General features: G+C 37.7%; 1 protein-coding gene across 4 annotated transcripts in view; it reads right to left on the bottom strand.

Moving 5' to 3' along the window:
- Positions 1 to 267: 267 nt before the first annotated feature.
- LOC107601072 (activin receptor type-2A-like) overlaps positions 268 to 20,983 on the bottom strand; it is an 81,267-nt gene continuing 60,551 nt past the window's right edge. For 2 of the 4 annotated variants that reach the window (XM_016293080.1, XM_016293082.1), the window contains exons 5-12: positions 19,272 to 19,295; positions 9,935 to 10,078; positions 8,596 to 8,739; positions 7,815 to 7,960; positions 7,371 to 7,485; positions 4,383 to 4,521; positions 2,757 to 2,887; positions 268 to 2,666 (exon numbers count right to left, since the gene is read on the bottom strand). In XM_016293080.1, coding sequence (XP_016148566.1) covers positions 2,472 to 2,666; positions 2,757 to 2,887; positions 4,383 to 4,521; positions 7,371 to 7,485; positions 7,815 to 7,960; positions 8,596 to 8,739; positions 9,935 to 10,078; positions 19,272 to 19,295 — 1,038 coding nt within the window. In that variant the 3' untranslated portion in view covers positions 268 to 2,471. The remainder of the gene's footprint in view (positions 2,667 to 2,756; positions 2,888 to 4,382; positions 4,522 to 7,370; positions 7,486 to 7,814; positions 7,961 to 8,595; positions 8,740 to 9,934; positions 10,079 to 19,271; positions 19,296 to 20,983) is intronic. The other 2 variants (XM_016293081.1, XM_016293083.1) reach the window with 1 other exon arrangement.

Genomic DNA, 20,983 nt, shown 5'->3' with positions numbered 1-20,983 from the left:
GAAAGCAAAACAAACCAAAATGAGCCACTGAATTCTATGAATCTTATATCACGATTTGTTCAGACAGGCAACAGATATCCGATTTTAAAAAACAAACATGAAATGCATCGTTTACAAACTGGATTCAAACCACAGCAGTATGTGGTTTGAAATCAGATTAAAATCATGTTTTTACAAATGTGTTGAGTCTGAATTTTTTCACCATTCAGGATGACGTGACTAGTATTGAAAGCAAAATGAACGAAAATGAGCCACCAAATCATATTAGATCATTTGTTCAGACAGGCAGCATAAATCTGATTTAGTATCTGATTCAAATCAGTTTAGATGTTTGTAGTCTGAATGGGGGGAAAACAAAGATTTTTACAAAACGGATACAAATCACATGAATATGTGGTTTTAAATCAGATTTTCAGAAATGCATTCAGCCTGAATTGTCAGTTTTCACCATTAAGGATGCAATGTGACTAATATTGAAAGCAAAATGAGCCACTGAATGAGCCACTGATGTCAGATTAATATCAGTTTCAGTGTGAACAGTCAGATTAGAGCAGTTTTTTCATCATCTGGGATGCAATGTGATGGTAATGACTGATATTGGGACGGATATTGACTACACTGTCCGAACAAATGGATCAAATTTCTCACAAAATGACAGTCGATCCAAAGATCGAATCTGAAAATAAAAATTGGATTCAAGTGCAGTGTGAACGAAGCCTAAAAGCAGCAGCAGCAGCTTTCTTTTGAAAGACTGTGTTTGCCTGTCGGCAAAGAGTTACTGCATGTGTTCGGTCCCCATTACAGCATATTATTATCTTAATACTCTCAGACAACGTGCGTCATATGCATAGCCTGACGTTGACTTCAGTTTGTGATGTACATTATGGTCTAAGCAAACTGCTAGGTGCTTGTATTTCTACCACACTGGAAGTGGCCTGTGAGCTGTGAAACAGTCCCTGCTTAGGATGTTATTGCACATAATTTGACCACACTAATAAGGTGTTATATTAACGGCCCTTGCATACATAATATAACAAGGGTCACCAGAATGGCACCAGAGGGCTCAAAGCAAAGGGAAACGCTTCCTGAGACATACTGAGATACAGTTCTTGTAGAAGTGTGTAGAAGGTCGCCTGGCTGCTGATCTGAAACCAGTTTGACGTGTCACTCGTGAGGTCGGGCTTCATGAGAAGGCTGGTTCAAATGCAGCGCACAAGGGCGGTCTTCTACTCGCAACGACACAGAAGCGGAGAGTGAGAAGACCGTAGAAGACCAAGATTGGATGATTCCCAATGAAAATGGAAATGAAAGAAAAAGAGTGACGCCCTGAAGACAGGAAATAACTTCAGATTAACAAATAATGAAGGGGTTTCCATGACTGCTAATGGGATCTCACGCACAAGCTCCACGTGATAAAGGATTGAAAAACAAAGAAAATGAAAAATGAACCAAAAAAGAAGAAGAAAAGAAAACAAGGCATGCACATACGTCAATGTTGTGAGGACACTGCAAACCTATATTGGTAAGTGCTTCTGTATTATTTTCACAAAATTCATATTTTCAGGGATTTTTTTCTTCTCAACAGGTCTCGATAAAGGTCAAAAATTGCTTTAACAAACAAACAGTCACAATGCTAAAAAACCCCCAAAAGGATCACATTTTAAACAGCAGGGCAACACAGAGAACAACTAAAAGAAAGAAGGCAGAACACTGGTTTATGAATGGCCATCGTTTCTTGGCATAATCTGTCATATAAAAAAAAGTTTTCCCCGTATTTAAAAAGCTTCCGTGCCAAATGGAGTTCATCGAAAAGCCTCTTTTCTTATATCATATAGTGTTACAAAACAAATGTATTATTAGGATGAGAAACTGAGGTATACCTTGTCGAGAGGTTGGTGGTTATCTGACAGAAACTCTGAAAGCTTTCAGAGAAAACACGTGTTGATTTGGGTTGTATCATCACCCTTTCTGTTGATATCTGTACAGCAGCGTCACACTACACATTCAAAAAGCTGTTTCTTATTGGCATTATAATAGTCATTCATACGAACACATTAAATGTGTCTTTTTTACATGGACGTTGCCCTTTTTATACTGAAATGACACGAGCGCTGTGGCGGAGGAGGAGTCTTGTTTACTCCTTGAATGTGAAAGCTTATTCTCCGAGCAGAAAAACAACAACAAAGAGGTTCACTTTTGATGTCGGCTTATAATCCATCCGTCCTTACCAGAGTGCCCCGTGGTACTAGTTTATATACACACACAAATACAATAACGTAGCTTGCTCCAGGTAAACCTGTATTAAACCCAGATTCGGCACAAAATGCATCATCTGCATTTGCTCCAGCCTTAAGTACAGGACAATCATCCAGCATGTCTGAAGCCAGCCGTCAGAACTGCAGTCCACCACCATCTCCGACGCGTCTTTTCTGTTCGGTCAGCCCCGCAATTCACATGCTGATATCCTCTAGTCATAGACTGGACTCCTTAGGGGGATAGTCCACGTTGGTCACCATGGTTACAACAGTGACTATTTCCTCCGGGGCGGGGACGCTGGTCTGCCGCTGCATTTGGATCACACGCTCCTCAACGCAGCCCGCGGAGAGACGCGCCTCAGCCTCGTGGTCCCAGCATTCCTCTATAGTCTCACACAGCATGGCCAGACCCTGAGAGACAAATTAACATGTTTTATATCAAGTATAATATTCACTTAATTAAAATCTTCAGTTGCAGTGAGGTCTAACGATGATCCGTACCGGATGTTTCTGCCAGCACTCCCTGAGAGTGGGCCGAAGCTTTTTGTGGACCACCACCTCCTGCATGTCCTCTAGAGTGGGGTGTTGGCCCACTTCCTCCTCAAACGGAAGCATGTACTCATCCACTGGACCTTAAGAAACAATCAACAAACATCCGCTCAAGTTCTACCATTGAGGGGTAACGGGCGTTTTCAAACTAGGGTCCATAGACCCCAAGGAGCTACAAGGGGTACACAGAAAATTTGCAAGGAAAAAAAAAATAGAATGTCAGAAATCACATTAACTTTAGACATGAGCTAAATGTGGTAATGCAATCATTTTTAACATTTACTAAATTATTACTTTTTCATTAAATTTATCAGCCCTAGTTTTTAATCATTTTGAGCAGTATAAAAATAATTTAAAATGTAATTTTAAAAAGATTGAGAAAAGAATGTGTTCAGCTCTTCTTTCCTGCAAAAATGAAAAATGTGACATCATTTATTCACACACATAGTTCCAAACCTGTATGACATTATTTCCACTGTAGAACACAAAAGAATATATTTTGAAGAATGTTGGGAACCAAACCATTTTGGTGACCATTGAGTTATCTTCTTTTATGCTTCTCAGAAGATAGTAAGTCTTGCAGCCGTGTGGTTTGAGTTTGAGCTCCGTCAAGTTAATTCTTTGTCGTCTAATTTTTTATCTTAAAATCAATTTTATACGCCATCCTTTTTCAGTTTTATAACGTGTGAATATATCCCCTATTGTATTCTACAACAAAAACAATCAGAGCGCCTTGTTATCACTAGTTCTATTTTTGACTTTATTTAAACTGTACTGAGCTGGATGTTGACATCACTGAATTCAATGATGAACTGTCTTTAACTGAAAAATGAGTGTTTACTATTGTCATTTTGCATTATTGACACTATTTTCCTAATTAATGCTGTTCAGTTGCTTTGTCACAATCTGTATTGTTAAAAGCGCTATATAAATAAAGGTGACTTGACTTGACTTGACTTTCAGGTTTTGAATGACTTAAGAGTGAGTAAATGATGACAATTTTTCATTTTTGTGTGTACCTTTAGTGGTTTTTAGAATCAAAGAATAAAACTACATATCTTGCCATGTGCATCAAAAATGGAATTAAATTATCGCTGATAAAAACTCGAAAATTGAAAAAATAACATTCTTCCACGTTATCAACAAACGCCAAACAAATGAAGGAGAAGTCAGTTTGGAGAAGAAGTAGCTAAACAGAATGACTTTTAACCACCTGATCTGCCATCACACTCTGTCATCCATTCAATCCCATCATGCACTGCACTTAATGAGGTTGTCACACATGATGACCCCTGTCACAACAGTCCCTGAGGTCTGCTTCACTTTCCACACCTGATCAATATTGTTCCATTAGACCAGAGACCAATAATCAATAATAGTGAACTTACTGCACTTACAGTGACAGGCTTATTCAGGAGCCCAAGTGATAGTAAAACATACTGGAAAATGTGTTTGTGTGATCATGGAGTGCTGCAGCTACAACTCAAATGTCAATCAAATTTCTATAAACTAGCTCATATAACTGCACAGCTTGATGTCAAAATAGTCTAAGAGGAATAGCAGCTCATGTATTCGTACCATCAGATGCAGTGCAACGGGCCGCCAGCTCCCACAGCACCAGTCCCACCGCATACATGTCTATCCTGAGGAAAGCGTCTCGCTGGAAGTTGATGGCCCCTTCCAACACCTCTGGGGCCATGTAACGTCTGGTTCCCACCTGAAGTGCACAGAGAGACCCCCATCTGGTTAGCATAACAGATTAAAATGGAACATGTACATGCATATAGTATTGCCTTGATAAGTAGTGAATTATGGGCAAGGGTCCAGCTGCCAGAGCAACTATTTCTATTACTGAAATATATGAGAATGTTTCAATGATCTAGATCAGTGATCTTCACTATTTTTTTCACGAGAGCCGCACTTATAGGACAAAGTTAACAGGAGAGCCACTTTTACTGCAAAGTATGAAAAGTTACATCCAGTCATAAATAGCATGTCTGCTTCTCAATGTCATCCCTGAACACACAATATGCAATGCAATACAAAGGGGTTTATTTTTAAAAGTGATTTATTTAAAAAGTCATTTGCTTAACTACATTAGCCCATCATGTATCAAACCATAAGAGCACATTGGGCGTTAAGAGCTGGAAAGATTGCCAAAACAACTCCGTAGTGAGTCAATGTCATGGACGTAAGGGCAGAGCAAGTTTAAATATCTTTCTAAACCGCGCGTCTGTGCCATTCATTCATAAAGAGACATGCAGGATTCATATTTAAATGGTATTTTTGCAGCTTAATATTTACAGATACCAGTCAATATTGCGATTTGATTTAAGTGTAATGACCTACTTTTGATTTATTCACCCAAACTTTGACAAATTCCGTGACATTCTGCGTTATACAGTAAATTCTGTTTTTATGACTGGATTCCGCAATTCTGTCTGCGTTTTCCGCATCGCAGAAATCACAAGGCCATAATTAAAATGGGTTCTATTGTCTTTTGTCGCTCCACGACGCTCGCGTCCAGTGTAGACGGTGTGAGTTTTTTTTAATGGCTTAGTTTTAGCCCTGCTTGTTTTTAATGTTTTTATTAAACATCTGTATTGATCATATCTGTATTATTTACTGCCATCTGCCATGCGAGCCACACATTAAAGCTTGGCGAGCCGCGCAATGAGTAACACTGATCTAGATGCATACAATGCTTGAACATGCCAATAACAAAATGCTGCATATGTAGTGGAGAACTACCGGCACTTCGGTACCAAGCCAATACAATAAAAAAGTATTGCTACAAGTCTTTCTACAATCTTTCTGCTATCACTGCAGTCAATTCACTTATGGTTTCAATATGAAGGGCTCATCCAGCTGTGATTTATAGCCTAATAAACATGTGTGAATCTTATGTTTTGTACTTCTTGTATACTATAACAAAACAAGAAAGTTATACTTAATATTTGATTACATTTGTATTTTATTCAATTACTGAATTTTTACCTGCATACTTCATACTGCTGTTAAAAATGTGAAAAACCTCAAGCGTTTATTTAATTTGTATCCTTGTTCATTTGTTTTAATTGTTCTATTTGTTCATGATTTTATTACCACCTGTTTACCTGAAAAATTTCTTGGACAAACTTCAAGATGTGATTACTTAATTGAGAAACACTTGAAGGCTGCATGCCATGGTTTTAATTGACTTTGTTAGCATTTATATTACTATTTTTTATCTTTTTGCATAAAATACTTTTTGTATTCAATAGTATATGCGTTTTTGTTGTGGTACTGAGAAAGAAATTTCACTACTGGTATTATATTGACTACTGCCATTTTTGTGTGGTGACAAGCCTTTTATGTAGGCAGCACATTAGGTTTTGAGATACAGCCTCCAATACACCTCCATAGAATCATATTCATATTTAAACACACTTCACAGAGCGATCAGCACCAGCTTTAGAGGATCTGAACTAGTGCTGGGCGGTATGACCAAAAATTTATATCACGGTATTTTTCAAAATTATACCGGTTTCACGGTACATGACGGTATTTTTTTTCATGCATGTCCGGTTGTTAGCTATATTTTCTACTGATTGAGAGAGGAAATACTGCAGTATATTGCCTTAGAATGCCCTATTTTACTGTCATGATGAGTGAATATTGTCAAAAAAATACCACACTAAATAGAGACTAAACACGACCCCTTTTAATACATGTTAACCAGGAGTCACTCTCATTTATAATCGTGACATCGTCTGATAAAATCAACATGCATCTACACTAAAGAGCGGCTATGCGGTTATTTTGGCTATATTACTTTTTTGTCTCATGCAGCGCACAGCCTGCGTCTGAGTAACAAACTAAAAAAAACAACAAACAAAAAAATGCATGTGATATTAACAGACGAACTACGCTCATATTTATAATTCTAAACAATCAGTAAGCGACAGGTGCTTGGAAACGCTGTTTTGTACTCATTTATTGACGAGTTGGCTGCGGTGCGGCCAACTGAATGCGCTGCTTCTCTGCCGCTCACTGCACAGAACAGACGCCGAGAGAGGTGACACTTCTCTGGGAAAGGCAGATCTCGCGTTCGCGGGACAGCACTGGTGAAATCTTCCAACTGATCCATAGTTAAGGTTTATCCAAAAAAGTCGCTAGGTTTGTCAGTATGAATATTCTATGGAAAAAAGCCACTAAAAGGGTCTGAAAGTTGCTAAATCTAGTGCTGAAGCTCGTGTGTGTGTGAGACGCAGGAGTTGATGGCAGGGGGCGGTGGATATTTGTAGTGGTCAATGTGGATATTGTGGATGAGTTCTTCTGTGTCATCACGTTCTATTAGTTCTACAGCTTCAGTTTCGGAACTTTCACGCTTAGTAACACATACAGCTGTTCCCTCAACACAGTGCAACAGTAAAAAGGGACCCCTTCCGAATGTTGTTTAAGCGACATACACCGGTATTGCGGTATTTTAAAAATTCATATCATAACAAAAATAAACACCAGTATTCGGTATGAACCGGTATACCGCCCAGCACTAATCTGAACTTGTTGTCTTTCAACACTTACCTGCCCATGTGTGTCCCCAGCTGACTTCCCTGCTTCAAACTTCAAAGCCAGACCAAAGTCAGCTATACAGGCCGTCAGGTTTGTCTTCAGCAGCACGTTCTTGCTCTTAATATCTCTGTGCACGTACAATACAATTGAAAAATTTTAAAGTAAAAATGGCTTAAAACGCTCACAAAGATATTTTCAACATGGTTTCGGCTGTTTTTGTCTATAAAAATGAAAGTCAGTGGGGTCTAAAAAAAACACTGTACCTCAGTGACTTTCACTGCATGGGGAAAAAAAACCCCACACATTAAAAATGTGTGTATCTGCAGAAGAAAGTAAGTCATACAGGTTTGGAACAACACGAGTGTATGTTTTTGGGTGAACTATCCTTATGACAGTGTCTTCTGTTCAATATATCCAAGGACCATAATGGTTCTTAAAGAGTTGAACATTTCTCACCTGTGTGCGATGGCCGGTTTGTGGCCGTCTTTGTGTCCTGGGAAGTCAGAGTGCAAGTAAGCCAGGCCCCGAGCCATGGTTTGAGCGATGTGACACAGCTCATTCCACGTCACTACGTTTGCCTTTAGGTAGTCTGTCAGGGAGCCCTGCACACAGACAGAACAGACAAGCGGATCAATCATGGCTGTATATCAGCCTGCAGTGCAAACAACTAAAACCTTTTAAATTCACAATTAAAGGAAACAAAAAAACGTATAAACTCAGCAATAACACTGACTCCGGATACTTTGAGTGCTACTGTCACATATTGACTCAAAAAACTTGAATGATTTTTTAATTAAAATAATTTATTTTGCATAATTGGATCTGACAAGGCATCAACATGACAAATAAAAAATGTTTCTTTTGTAATGACTGTCCCCTGAGAACATATCAAGCAGAATACATTTATAACAAAAATGCAAATGACATCAGCAGCATTCAAAAAGTAGCCAATTTTCTTTCTCATTTTTTTATCACTATTTCTTTGTCATGTTTATTTCTCAGTGTTCAGCAGCTGGGCTTGATAATTTCATTAAGCAAAATTCTCTAGTCTGACGTTCAAAATTCATATAAATTAAAAAAAGTATTTTTAAATGTCATTAGCAACATTGCAAAAAATAATATAGCATGTAATGCCTGCTGATTATGATGGCAGAGAGATTAATTTGTAAACTTGGACTAGAACGTTCCTCCTTTTAAGTGCAAGCCAATACTGTCCAGCCCTCATACAGTTCCACACCTTCTCATGGTAAGCCGCGATGAGCCACAGCTCAATGTCCAGGTGGCTTCCTCTCTTCTCTGCCCCGATGAACTGCAGAATGTTTTCATGCCTCATGCCGGGGAGATTGTAGATGTCATACTCGCTCTGCCATGAGAGCTTGTCCTGAGAAAGACCCAAAGTACACAGTTATTACAGCACACTGGTATGATGGGCAATCCCCTAAAAACATTGATCAAAAACATTGATCAACCAGTAAGTCAACAGCAGTAGGGCTGCTAACTGACCATTAAAACAATTGATATGAGTTACAGAGCCTTAGCTGACATTCACAGTCAACACAGATTATGCAAGTAGTAATTTACCAGAGCAAATTATTACATGGTTGATTGATGTGGAGCTAATCTTCTGTTAGCTGTTTCTACTAAAGATGCACATTTTCAAAAATTTTCATTTCATGAAATAAATGTTTATCATGTATATTTAAGGAAGGAAGTCTCTTATGCTCACCAAGGCTGCATTTATTTGATCAAAAATAAGAGTAAAAACACTGTAATATTGTGAAATATTATTACAATTTAAAATAACCATTTTCTATTGTAATATATCTTAAAACATAATTTATTGCTGTGGTGTCAAAGCTGAGTTTTCAGCAGCTATTAGTCCAGTCCTCAGTGTCACATGATCCTTCAGAAATCATTCAAATATGCTGATTTAGTGCTCAAGAATTAATTTTTATTATTAATGTTGAAAGTACTTGTGCTGCTTAATATTTTGTGGAAACGGTCAGAATTTTTTTTTTAGGAATCTTTGATGAAATGAAAGTTCAAAAGAACAGCAGTTATTTGAAAGGGGAGTCTTTTGTAACATTATTAATGTCTTTACTGTCACTTTTGATAAATGAAAGCATCCTTGCTGAATACTAATTTCTTAATTAAAAAAACTGCCCATTGAACACTGTTCTGTTCATATTCTGTATAAAGTAAATAAATAAACAAACACAGTTATATCATTTATGTATACTAAACTATATAAATATTAAACATTGATATATACAGCTTTTTACAGCGTATGTTTTAATACAGAAGATGTATAGTTTCCTCTTCACATTCTGTTTCATATGATTGAATCATCTTTGCTGTCAAGTCTATCATTAATTAGAAATATTTTACATGACTCTCAAATTCAGTTTTATTTAAATCACATTATGTGCTAATGTTGTACATGCAGTGCACATATATGTAACTTCACAGGCTGACACATGGCTCAGCTCCACGTTTGGCTGTGTAATTGGTTAAGCAGGTTTGATTAACTCATCAGCTTTAGGAGCCAATTCTCTGGCCTTGGGTTTGCGTGGTACCTGAATGGGGAAAATCTTCACTGCCACATAGTCACTAAGCAGCTGAGCCTTCCACACACAGCCAAAGCGCCCCCTAGCTTTGATTTCCAACAGCTGCAGTGGCTTCTGGACCAGGGTGGGAGTCGGCGGCATGGGTCCAGGGTCCTCAAAGACAATAAATAAGGAAGTGTAAGTCATTGGGTTGGATGAACAGACCATCTGTAGGTTTAATAACTGCTGTAGACTTCATCACTATGGAGACCATTGTCACCCAGCTTGTTTCACAGCGACTCTCTAAATGACAAGCTGGCTGTGCTGATTTCTGAATAACCTCTGCAGGGTTATTAAAGTGCCACCATTAACCACCATAAGGTCATTTCAATAAGATGTGTGTACAAAGGAGGGCCATTCAAAGTGGCCATTAGGGACACTGTCCGGAAACAAGACCCTGGAATTAACCCATGACTCCTTAAATAAAACACCTTCTCTGTTACGTTGATTGCTGGTGCCACTGGTATATTGTGATTCCCACTTTAAAGTAGTTAAGGGTCGGTTCATGCTAGATTTTATATTCAATTTCATACACTTCCATTCATACACATGCAAACGAAGGAGAATGGGTACACAAGCACATGCAAAGATTTTGTCTTCAGCTGCACACTAAACTCTGACCTGTGAATTAGCATAGAGAAAAATTGTTTGACCAATAAAGGATTAAAACATCCAGACTGACGTCTTGGATGAAAATCAAACGGAGGAAATTCTCATTTTGGAATTTTCAGGTCATCCTGTGTTATAGACACTACCATTTAAAAGTTTAGGGTTGGTTAGGGTTTTTAAAATATTTTTGAAAGTAGTCTCTTTTGCTGTCCAAGACTGTTGAAGAAAAAAAAAAGTAAGAGACAGTAAAACCTAATATTTAAAACATTACAATAACAAAAATAACAGTTTTTTTTATGTTTTCAAATGCTTTTAAAAAATATACATAAATTCTTTCTTTGATGGCAAAGCTGAATTTTTAGCCATCTTCAGTGTCACATGATCCTTCAGAAATCATTCTAATGTGCCGATTTGGTGCTCAAGAAAATTATTATATTTTTTGTGTAAACCGTAATAAATGTATTCAGGACTCTAATGAATAGAAAATGAAAAATAACAGCATTCTTTTGTAATGTTACAAATGTCTAAAAAAATTTTTTTTAACTTTACAAAAAGGCAAGTTCAAAACAACAGTTTCAGTTCAGAAGAGAAACAGCTTTAATTTAAGTCATTAATCACCAACAATAAAGTTACTATTGTAAAAAAAATATATTTTATTTATTTTTCTAAGTAAAATGAGCACTTTACAATGGACCACACCAATTGTTATAGGAGAAGGGAAGTGCAGAGAGTGTAAACCCAGCAGAAGACCTGTTCAGTACATTAGGATTGCAACACATTGTGAGAACATTGTAAATATAATAACACATGCAAACAATACAAGCTGTGGTGATGTGTTAAGTGGGGTAAAGGTGGACCATGTCATGCAGCTGAGCTGCATAAAGCTTTGACAGAAGGGGCTTATGGGAGTTGCAGTTCAGAGCTTGTTAAACATAATCCATAGCTTCTGTAAGTGGACCACAGATTTGATAAGCAGCTGACCTAGTTTGTGAGTGCGGTGAAATGCACTGGCATGCCATTACACCTTGAAGGCTTGAACCTTCCTGAACATGCCTTATGTAAGCAGAGACCATTTATTTAGCAGTTCATCTAAATGCACGAGAGTGCGCTCAAACCTTGTCTTACACCCAACATGACCTTTTATGACCAATTACCCTTTGTCAGCAAAACACAATAGACTATTTCCCGCTTATCAAATAGGCTAATCCCAATTATTCAAGTGAATCAGTGCAAGAAAGCAATATAGATAGCATCTGTAGGCACGGATCCAACCCCTGCCAGTGTGCTTGCTGTACTTGGGCATATGACTCTCCTTATACTCAACGCAAGAGTAAATCTGCAATATATAAATATAAGAACAATACATAATAATACATATAAATATGAACAAATAATATAAATAATTTTATATTTATAAATTCTGGAAAAAGTGTATATATATATATATATATATATATATATATATATATATATATATATATATATATATATATATATATATATATATATAGCAGCAGCATTTTTTTTGTAACCTTGGCCAGATCTGTGCCTTGCCACAATTCTGTGTCTGAGCTCTTCAGGCGGTTCCTTTGACCTCATGATTCTCATTTGTTCTGACATGCACTGTGAGCTGTAAGGTCTTATATAGACAGGTGTGTGGCTTTGCTAATCAAGTCCAATCAGTATAATCAAACACAGCTGGACTCGAATGAAGGTGTAGAACCATCTCAAGGCTGATCAGAAGAAATGGACAGCCCCTGAGTTAAATATATGAGTGTCACAGCAAAGGGTCTGAATACTTAGGACCATGTGATATTTCAGTTTTTCTTTTTTAATAAATCTGCAAAAATGTCAACAATTCTGTGTTTTTCTGTCAATATGGGGTGCTGTGTGTACATTAATGAGGAAAAAAAATGTACTTAAATGATTTTAGCAAATGGCTGCAATATAACAAAGAGTGAAAAATTTAAGAGGGTCTGAATACTTTCCGTACCCTATATATATATATATATATATATATATATAATATCTAACATATGTTACATGTTAACATGTAACAGCAGCCATATCACCCTGCAGCTCATGACTGGTTGCCCACATTGCTGCTGGAAGAGGTGTTAGTGAGGCCAACAGGGGGTGCTCACCCTGTGGTCTGTGTGGGTCCTAATGCCCCAGTGTAGTGACGGGGACACTATACTGACAAAAAGCACCGTCTTTCGGATGAGACGTTAAACCGAGGTCCTGACTCACTGTGGTAATTTAAAATCCCAGGATGTCCTTGGAAAAAGAGTAGGGGTGTAACCCTGGCATCCTGGCCAAATTCGCCTATTGGCCTCTGACCATCATGGCCTGCTAACCATCCCCATATCTGCCGATTGGCTTCATCACTCTGTCTCCTCTCCACCAATAAGCTGGTGTGTGGTGGGCGTTCTGGCGCAGTATGGCTGCCATCACATCATCCAGGTGGATGCTGCACACTGGTGGTGGATGAGGAGATTCCCCCCTTCTATGTAAAGCGATTTGAGTGCGCAGAAAAGCGCCATATAAATGTAAGGATTTATTATTATTATATTAATATATAATGTGTTTATTTACATAATGTTTAATATGTAATATAAAACGTTTATTTATATAAGATAAGAGGGATGCCACAATTCTCAATATAATATTGAACCATTCGGTACATAGTACCAAATCGGTTTTGCGGTTAAATAATTTACATGGGTTTGATTTTTCTCCGAATTGCTCTCTGAATTGCTCTGTTTGTGTGCCCGTGAGTTTTCGCTGAGATCAGGAAACGCCTCTCCACCTATAGTCTCGCATAGCCAGACCTTCAGACTGACAGCAGAAACTGACAGACAAGTAAAACAACCAATCACGTTTCATTTTGTGCCGGGTCATGTTTAGGGGTGTGGAAATGTCACCACAATAACAGACCGATGTGTAAACTCTTGGATGCATTTAAAGAGTCTATGCTGCAAACTTTACATATTTCACATACTTTTGAAAATTCAGCGCTTAGCGGAAACCCGATGGCTTTCTTCTTTCATGAGGGGGTCTGGTGTGGCTTCTTATCACAGAATGAGGCAGAAAATATATTCAATACTGTAATAAAGGCTATGTCGATTAGCAATGGATCACAAATATACTTAATTATTATGAAAATACCAGAGATGGCTTGAAGAACACAGATAAACTATACATTGTCTTTGTCAAATGTTAATTTGTCTTCAAGTTTCATTATCCAAAACGTTTCTATCTTCTTTTTATTCAGCGAAAGCTGGATGCCTTTGTCCATATTAGGGATTTCCTGGAACATATGAGTTCTATTACTTCTGTGATGCATATGTGGAGTTTCTGTGTGAGGGCGCCCCCCGGCTTCCAGTATGAATGAAACAGACTTACATGTGCTTATAGCGCACAATAATGGCCAATCCATCCTATTTTGGGAATAAACAGGAAAAATAATACTTCTCTCAAAAGAAATTTGAACAAGACACATGATAATCCATGTTTTTCTCCAGTGTACAGAAGTGTAAAGGAGTTGATTTTTCAAATTGTTTTAAAAATCACATTTTAAAAATCGCAAAAAAAAAAACAACAACTTCTGATGTGTCAAACCATCAGAACCAAACCAAACCGAAAACCGTGGTTAAAAAACTGAGGTATGTATTGAACCGTAGGCTAAATGTATTGTTGCATCCCTATAAGATAACTTCAGGTGCATCTCAATAAATTAGAATGTTGTGGAAAAGTTCATTTCAGTGATTCAACTCAAATTGTGAAACTCGTGTATTAAATAAATTCAATGCACACAGACTGAAGTAGTTTAAGTATTTGGTTCTTTTAATTGTGATGATTTTGGCTCACATTTAACAAAAACCCACCAATTCACTTAGAATATGGTGACATGCCAATCAGCTAATCAACTCAAAACACCTGCAAAGGTTTCCTGAGCCTTCAAAATGGTCTCTCAGTTTGGTTCACAATTTGAGAATGAATTACTGAAATAAATGAACTTTTCCACGACATTCTAATTTATTGAGATGCACCTGTATATATATAAAAAAAAATATATATAAATATATATAAAAAATAATTTTTGTTTAACTTAATGTCACAATGCAAAACTTTCTTCATGGTCCTAAAAACATCCTCCATTTTCTTAAATCAAATATAAGCAAACAATAAGTAAAATATAATGGAAGCCAAATTACACTGGTATGTTCTTTACAGAAGTCTTGTGAGATTAACCTTAAATCTCTGTAACAACCTACTTCCCTTTGTTAGTTGTAAGTGCTCGAATAGAGAAAAAGAGATTCATTTGGCCTCCTTTTTGAAACAAATGCCCAATAAGTAGGTAGGATGAAGAAAGTCTGTCCACAGAGCACCTGCTAGATTGTGGTTTGGAGTTCAGGCAAAAGTAGGCCAAATGCAGAACAGGCATGTTTTTATATGTGGCCTACATTTCCACCAACTGAACATGGAGGGGAAGGCACGATTGTTCTGAACTGAGACTCCTTAGCATATGGATCTGGGTGGTTAACTAACTTTTTCCAAGTCCTCAAGGAAACAAATGCTGGAGAAAAGTACATTGCATGTCTGTGGGTGGGAGGAGACAAGGTTAAAGAACAAAACATCCATCATGCAGAGAAGAAAAACACGAAACGGTGAGGACGCAGGCGAGAAAGCAAGTACTTCTGAGATGGCAATGCTTTGCTGTTACACAAACCGAGAGAGTCGACGCGAAATGAGGGAGAATGGAGGTACGGTAGGGACTGAGCTCCTGAGGGGGATGTAAAGAAAACAACCCTCACACTGACCTCACACCTACACGGGTCAGGGTCATGTTTACTTTTCCATTTGCCTAAACGTCAGTCACTAAGCAGACACCAGTCATAAACATGACGACAATAGGTCTTATGGGAAGTGTTTGCCCCTGGGGCAGCAGCCGTTGATGGAGGCACAGACTGACATTTTTAAAGCATTCCTTTTCTAAAAGAAAAAGAAAAACAACACAGGTAATTTAAGAGGGCTATCTGTCTATCCAGACGCCTGTGGCAGATATTGTATGTCAGAGTGCAGGTTACTGGAGTTGTTTGGTTTATTCAGTGCCTGAAAATAAAGAGACCAGTGGCAAAAGTCCAGTTGAGACAATTATTTTGCATGTGACTCCCATGTGAAGCATTCATACAGGTATTTATTCATACCACTGATGTCCTTAATTCTCATTTCTCAGCCTATACTTTGAATTGGTGAACTGGTTTAAAAAAAAAGATAATTTAAGCAATACTTCTTCAGATATGTTGTTTGCTTTCTTTTATACACAAACATTCTGTATCAATCAGGTCACAGTCAGTTTGTTTTTGAATTCAGCATACAAGGACAACTCAAAGACGTGGCTTCGTTATTTTGTGATATGTCAAATACCTTCAATTCAGATGCATTCATTCATTGCTGGACATTAGTTTTTAATACATTGATTAAATGTTCTGAGCTGAGACTCCTTAGCATATGGATCTGGGTGGTTAACTAACTTTTTCCAAGTCCTCAAGGAAACAAATGCTGGCAAAAAGTGCATCGCATGACTGTGGGTGGGAGGAGACAAGGTTAAAGAACAAAACATCCATCATGCAGAGAAGAAAAACACGAAACGGTGAGGACGCAGGCGAGAAAGCAAGTACTTCTGAGATGGCAATGCTAATATATATAAATATATATAAAAAATAATTTTTGTTTAACTTAATGTCACAATGCAAAACTTTCTTCATGGTCCTAAAAACATCCTCCATTTTCTTAAATCAAATATAAGCAAACAATAAGTAAAATATAATGGAAGCCAAATTACACTGGTATGTTCTTTACAGAAGTCTTGTGAGATTAACCTTAAATCTCTGTAACAACCTACTTCCCTTTGTTAGTTGTAAGTGCTCGAATAGAGAAAAAGAGATTCATTTGGCCTCCTTTTTGAAACAAATGCCCAATAAGTAGGTAGGATGAAGAAAGTCTGTCCACAGAGCACCTGCTAGATTGTGGTTTGGAGTTCAGGCAAAAGTAGGCCAAATGCAGAACAGGCATGTTTTTATATGTGGCCTACATTTCCACCAACTGAACATGGAGGGGAAGGCACGATTGTTCTGAACTGAGACTCCTTAGCATATGGATCTGGGTGGTTAACTAACTTTTTCCAAGTCCTCAAGGAAACAAATGCTGGCAAAAAGTGCATCGCATGACTGTGGGTGGGAGGAGACAAGGTTAAAGAACAAAACATCCATCATGCAGAGAAGAAAAACACGAAACGGTGAGGACGCAGGCGAGAAAGCAAGTACTTCTGAGATGGCAATGCTTTGCTGTTACACAAACCGAGAGAGTCGACGCGAAATGAGGGAGAATGGAGGTACGGTAGGGACTGACCCTCACCCTGACCTCACACACCTACACCCACATGGGTCAAGGTCATATTTACTTTTCCATTTGCCTAAACGTTAGTCACCAAGTAGACACCAGTCATAAACATGACGACAATAGGTCTTACGGGAAGCGTTTGCCCCTGGGGCAGTGGCCATGGATGGAGGCACAGAGTGACATTTTTAAAGCATTCCTTTTCTAAAATAGAGAAAAAGAAAAACAACACCGGTAATTTAAGAGGGCTATCCTTCTACCCAGATGCCTGTGGCAGATATAGTATGTCAAAGTGCAGGTTACTGGAGTTGTTTGTTTTGTTCATTGTCTAAAAATAAAGAGACCAGTGAAAAAAGTCTAGCAGAGACAATTGTTTTGCAAGTGACTTACATGTGAAGCATTCATGCAGGTATTTACTGATGTCCCTAATTCTCATTTCTCCGTCTTTAAATAATTGAAGCAAATAATATCTGATATATGTCATTTGCATTCTTTTTTTTATACACAAACATACTGTAACAATCAGATCACAGCCAGTTTGTTTTTTAATTCAGCATACAAGGACAACTCAAAGATGTGGCTTCATTATTTTGTGATGCATCAAATACATTCAATTCAGACGTATTTACTGATGCACATTTTTCCATTGATGCATGTCTGAATAGTTTTTGAAACATCAAATAAATATTTCTACTGTTTCAATGAAAACTGATTTTTTTATTGCACTGAGTTTTTAGGACTGTTATTAAGTCTACTATAAATGTGATGTATGGAAGAATAAGATTTATCTCACCTAACAGAAAGCCACCTTAAGGTCCATGACTGTTTACAAAGACTATACTTTAAGAAGAATGCACAGTGAATCTGGGATAACTTATTCGGCCTTGAAATTTTTGGGGGCTTTTGATCTCTTGTGAATTATTTACATACAGTTATTCATTTGAAAGACACATTTAGACCAAAGCAATACACAGTGGTTTGCTGTAAGAAATGCAGCATATACACAATGTAATGCAGAGCTAAATCCTTACAGAACTAAATGGACTTCTTAGTGCCAGAGATCATATCAGTACTGGCACACAGGTGGATAAAAGAATGAATGCGATGTTTTGTATTAAACCTTCAGGGTGGACTAAATCTCAAGAGAAATCAGGCAACAATCTTTGGCTCCAGAACACTGAATGACCACTTGCTTTCCTTTACTTGTTTTTGGGCTGCCCACCATTACTGTTCAATCACCCTCTGGGAGCGATTCAAAAAGGTTGTAAAAGGGCAATATCTTACTCTTTTGCATCATTTTATTTTCCCCTTGAGGTCCACTTACAATGCTAGTCAAGGTTTCCTGGACTAAAAGTTAAATATCCTGCTCATAATTCAGTTTCCCCCACCATTTTCAACTTTCTTTCTAGCCCCAAGAAAACAGGCTGCTTTTACTGTTACTGTGATATGGAAAGTGATCACTGAAAAAACATAGTATAATCTATATAATTACTATACCACTGCATTACTTGCTGGGAGGGAAAAATCCAGTTTTACATAACATGACCCTCTTAAATCTAGCAAGGCTTTTTTTATTTGTATTTTGCTGTTGTAGATTTATTTAGCTCATGGACGAACATCTGTCAAGAAGCACATTCATGCAAATGTAAATACAGCTCAGGAGTCATCAGGGAATAATCTTAGTTCATTCCAGTTTTTAAGAGCTTTGCCTCTCTGGCCAAAACTGCCACATGGATTGGCAAATGAGTGCCGCAGAGACCCACAGCCTCACATCTTTCAAAGTTATCAAGCCACTGATTTTTCATGTGTATTTAGTGTGTGCTGAAATTGAGAATGTCCAAGAGGTGACACTGATGCAATATGACAGTTTGCCTTGAATCTTTCAATATGACTGCAAATGTTCATAGATTAAGTACAATAAAAGCACTTTCAGCTGTTCCCCATTCCCACATTCATAACATTCATCTTTGCATACATTTGCTGCATGCTTGGAGACATGCATTTTTAACCTCAGTACTGCCATTTTACCATGCACCAAAATCAAGGGATCTCTGCCTGAATCAGAGAGGATTTCGTTTTTGTTATCCGTGCACTGAAAGTCAGAGCATCACAGATTGATGAGGCAATGTGCAGGGATAAACGCAAAATAAAACCAGTGGGATATTATAGGAATATGTGCTAACAAAAACAAAGGGGTGCTTTTGATGGCAATGAAAAAAAGTTTAAAATGAGGTTTCAACAATCTTGAAAAAAAAAAAAAAAAAAAAAGAAGATGAATGAATCAGGCTTCTCTTACCTCTATCATTATATGAAAGGCGTGCTAGTTGAGGAAGGAAAGAGGAAATCAAGCGTTAGTTTTATTTTAACGTATATGAGATAGAAAGAGGAGATGGGGAATTTCACCATTTCTCGAAGAACGATTAACTGTTTCTCACCATTTCTGTAGGAACTTTCACTTTCTGGCCAACATAATTAAATTTTACAGGTTAACCCAATAACGTCGGTCCAAGAGATTTAACAATTATGTCAAGCCAAAAGATAGGAACACTACTTTATTATAGTCTACAAATTCATAAAGATGATTTTTTTTCTCATACTTTAATGTGCAGAGACATTCAGAGGTTGCTCTTGTCCAAAAACGGCCTGCCATAGCAACATTTACTCAACCAATGGCTTGTGCTTGGGATGGGACAATCTATTTGTCCAAGCAATGATTTTGGGATTTTTTAAATTCTGTTTAGTGCCTAGTCGACTAGTCTAAAAGCAAGAAACCCCCAAAAGATGGTAAGAAAAAATAACTTTGTGCGTGCGTGTATATAATAGCCTACATTTGAAATACCTAATCTATGAATCACACTGTCAAATCCCTCAATGAATTCCGCTAAAAATAGGTCACAATTATGCCGTACGCTTGCCTCGCATTATCATTTAATTTTAGGCGGTCGTGTAAAAAATAAAAAAATAAATAAAAAGAAGAGCACACACTCAACGTCAGCCAATGCTTATTCATTAGAATCAGCTGGGGAAATGCAGAACAATGGAAAATCAATCAATAGCCTGACAGAATTCTTCATCTTCATATAACGTTAGCCAACATATTAAAACACAAGTCATCAGGGAATAATCAAAAACAAATGGAAATTTGATCAAGGAATAGCATTAAAAAGTTTTTTTAAAAACATATTTCATCATGTAGGCTATATCATCTAAAAACAAAACAAACAAAAAGTAAGACAGGACCTGAGGTGATTAACAATTCCTGCACTTGAAAAAATGCGCTCTGCAGGAACTGAAGTCACAGGCACGTAGAGATAATGAAAAGCAAGCCAACAGAATTTCGGAAAGCGCCTGGACATCCCACACCACCACCAAAGTAGGTGTTCATTAGAGGAATAGACGGCGTGGACGGGATCACAGCAGCGACGGGAAATAGGTCACAATTATGCCGTACGCTTGCCTCGCATTATCATTTAATTTTAGGCGGTCGTGTAAAAAATAAAAAAATAAATAAAAAGAAGAGCACACACTCAACGTCAGCCAATGCTTATTCATTAGAATCAGCTGGGGAAATGCAGAACAATGGAAAATCAATCAATAGCCTGACAGAATTCTTCATCTTCATATAACGTTAGCCAACATATTAAAACACAAGTCATCAGGGAATAATCAAAAACAAATGGAAATTTGATCAAGGAATAGCATTAAAAAGTTTTTTTAAAAACATATTTCATCATGTAGGCTATATCATCTAAAAACAAAACAAACAAAAAGTAAGACAGGACCTGAGGTGATTAACAATTCCTGCACTTGAAAAAATGCGCTCTGCAGGAACTGAAGTCACAGGCACGTAGAGATAATGAAAAGCAAGCCAACAGAATTTCGGAAAGCGCCTGGACATCCCACACCACCACCGAAGTGGGTCTTCGTTAGAGGCATAGACGGTGCGGACGGGATCGCAGCGGCGGTGGGCTGTAGTGAATGACGTGATTGACATTAGCTGGCTTTGGC

This window comes from Sinocyclocheilus grahami, unplaced genomic scaffold, assembly GCF_001515645.1.
Source record: "Sinocyclocheilus grahami isolate Dianchi unplaced genomic scaffold, SAMN03320097.WGS_v1.1 scaffold298.1, whole genome shotgun sequence".
NCBI classification, from domain to species: Eukaryota; Metazoa; Chordata; class Actinopteri; order Cypriniformes; family Cyprinidae; genus Sinocyclocheilus; species Sinocyclocheilus grahami.
Note: the sequence above shows the minus strand (reverse complement) of the source record. Positions and strands in the feature narration are given on the sequence as shown.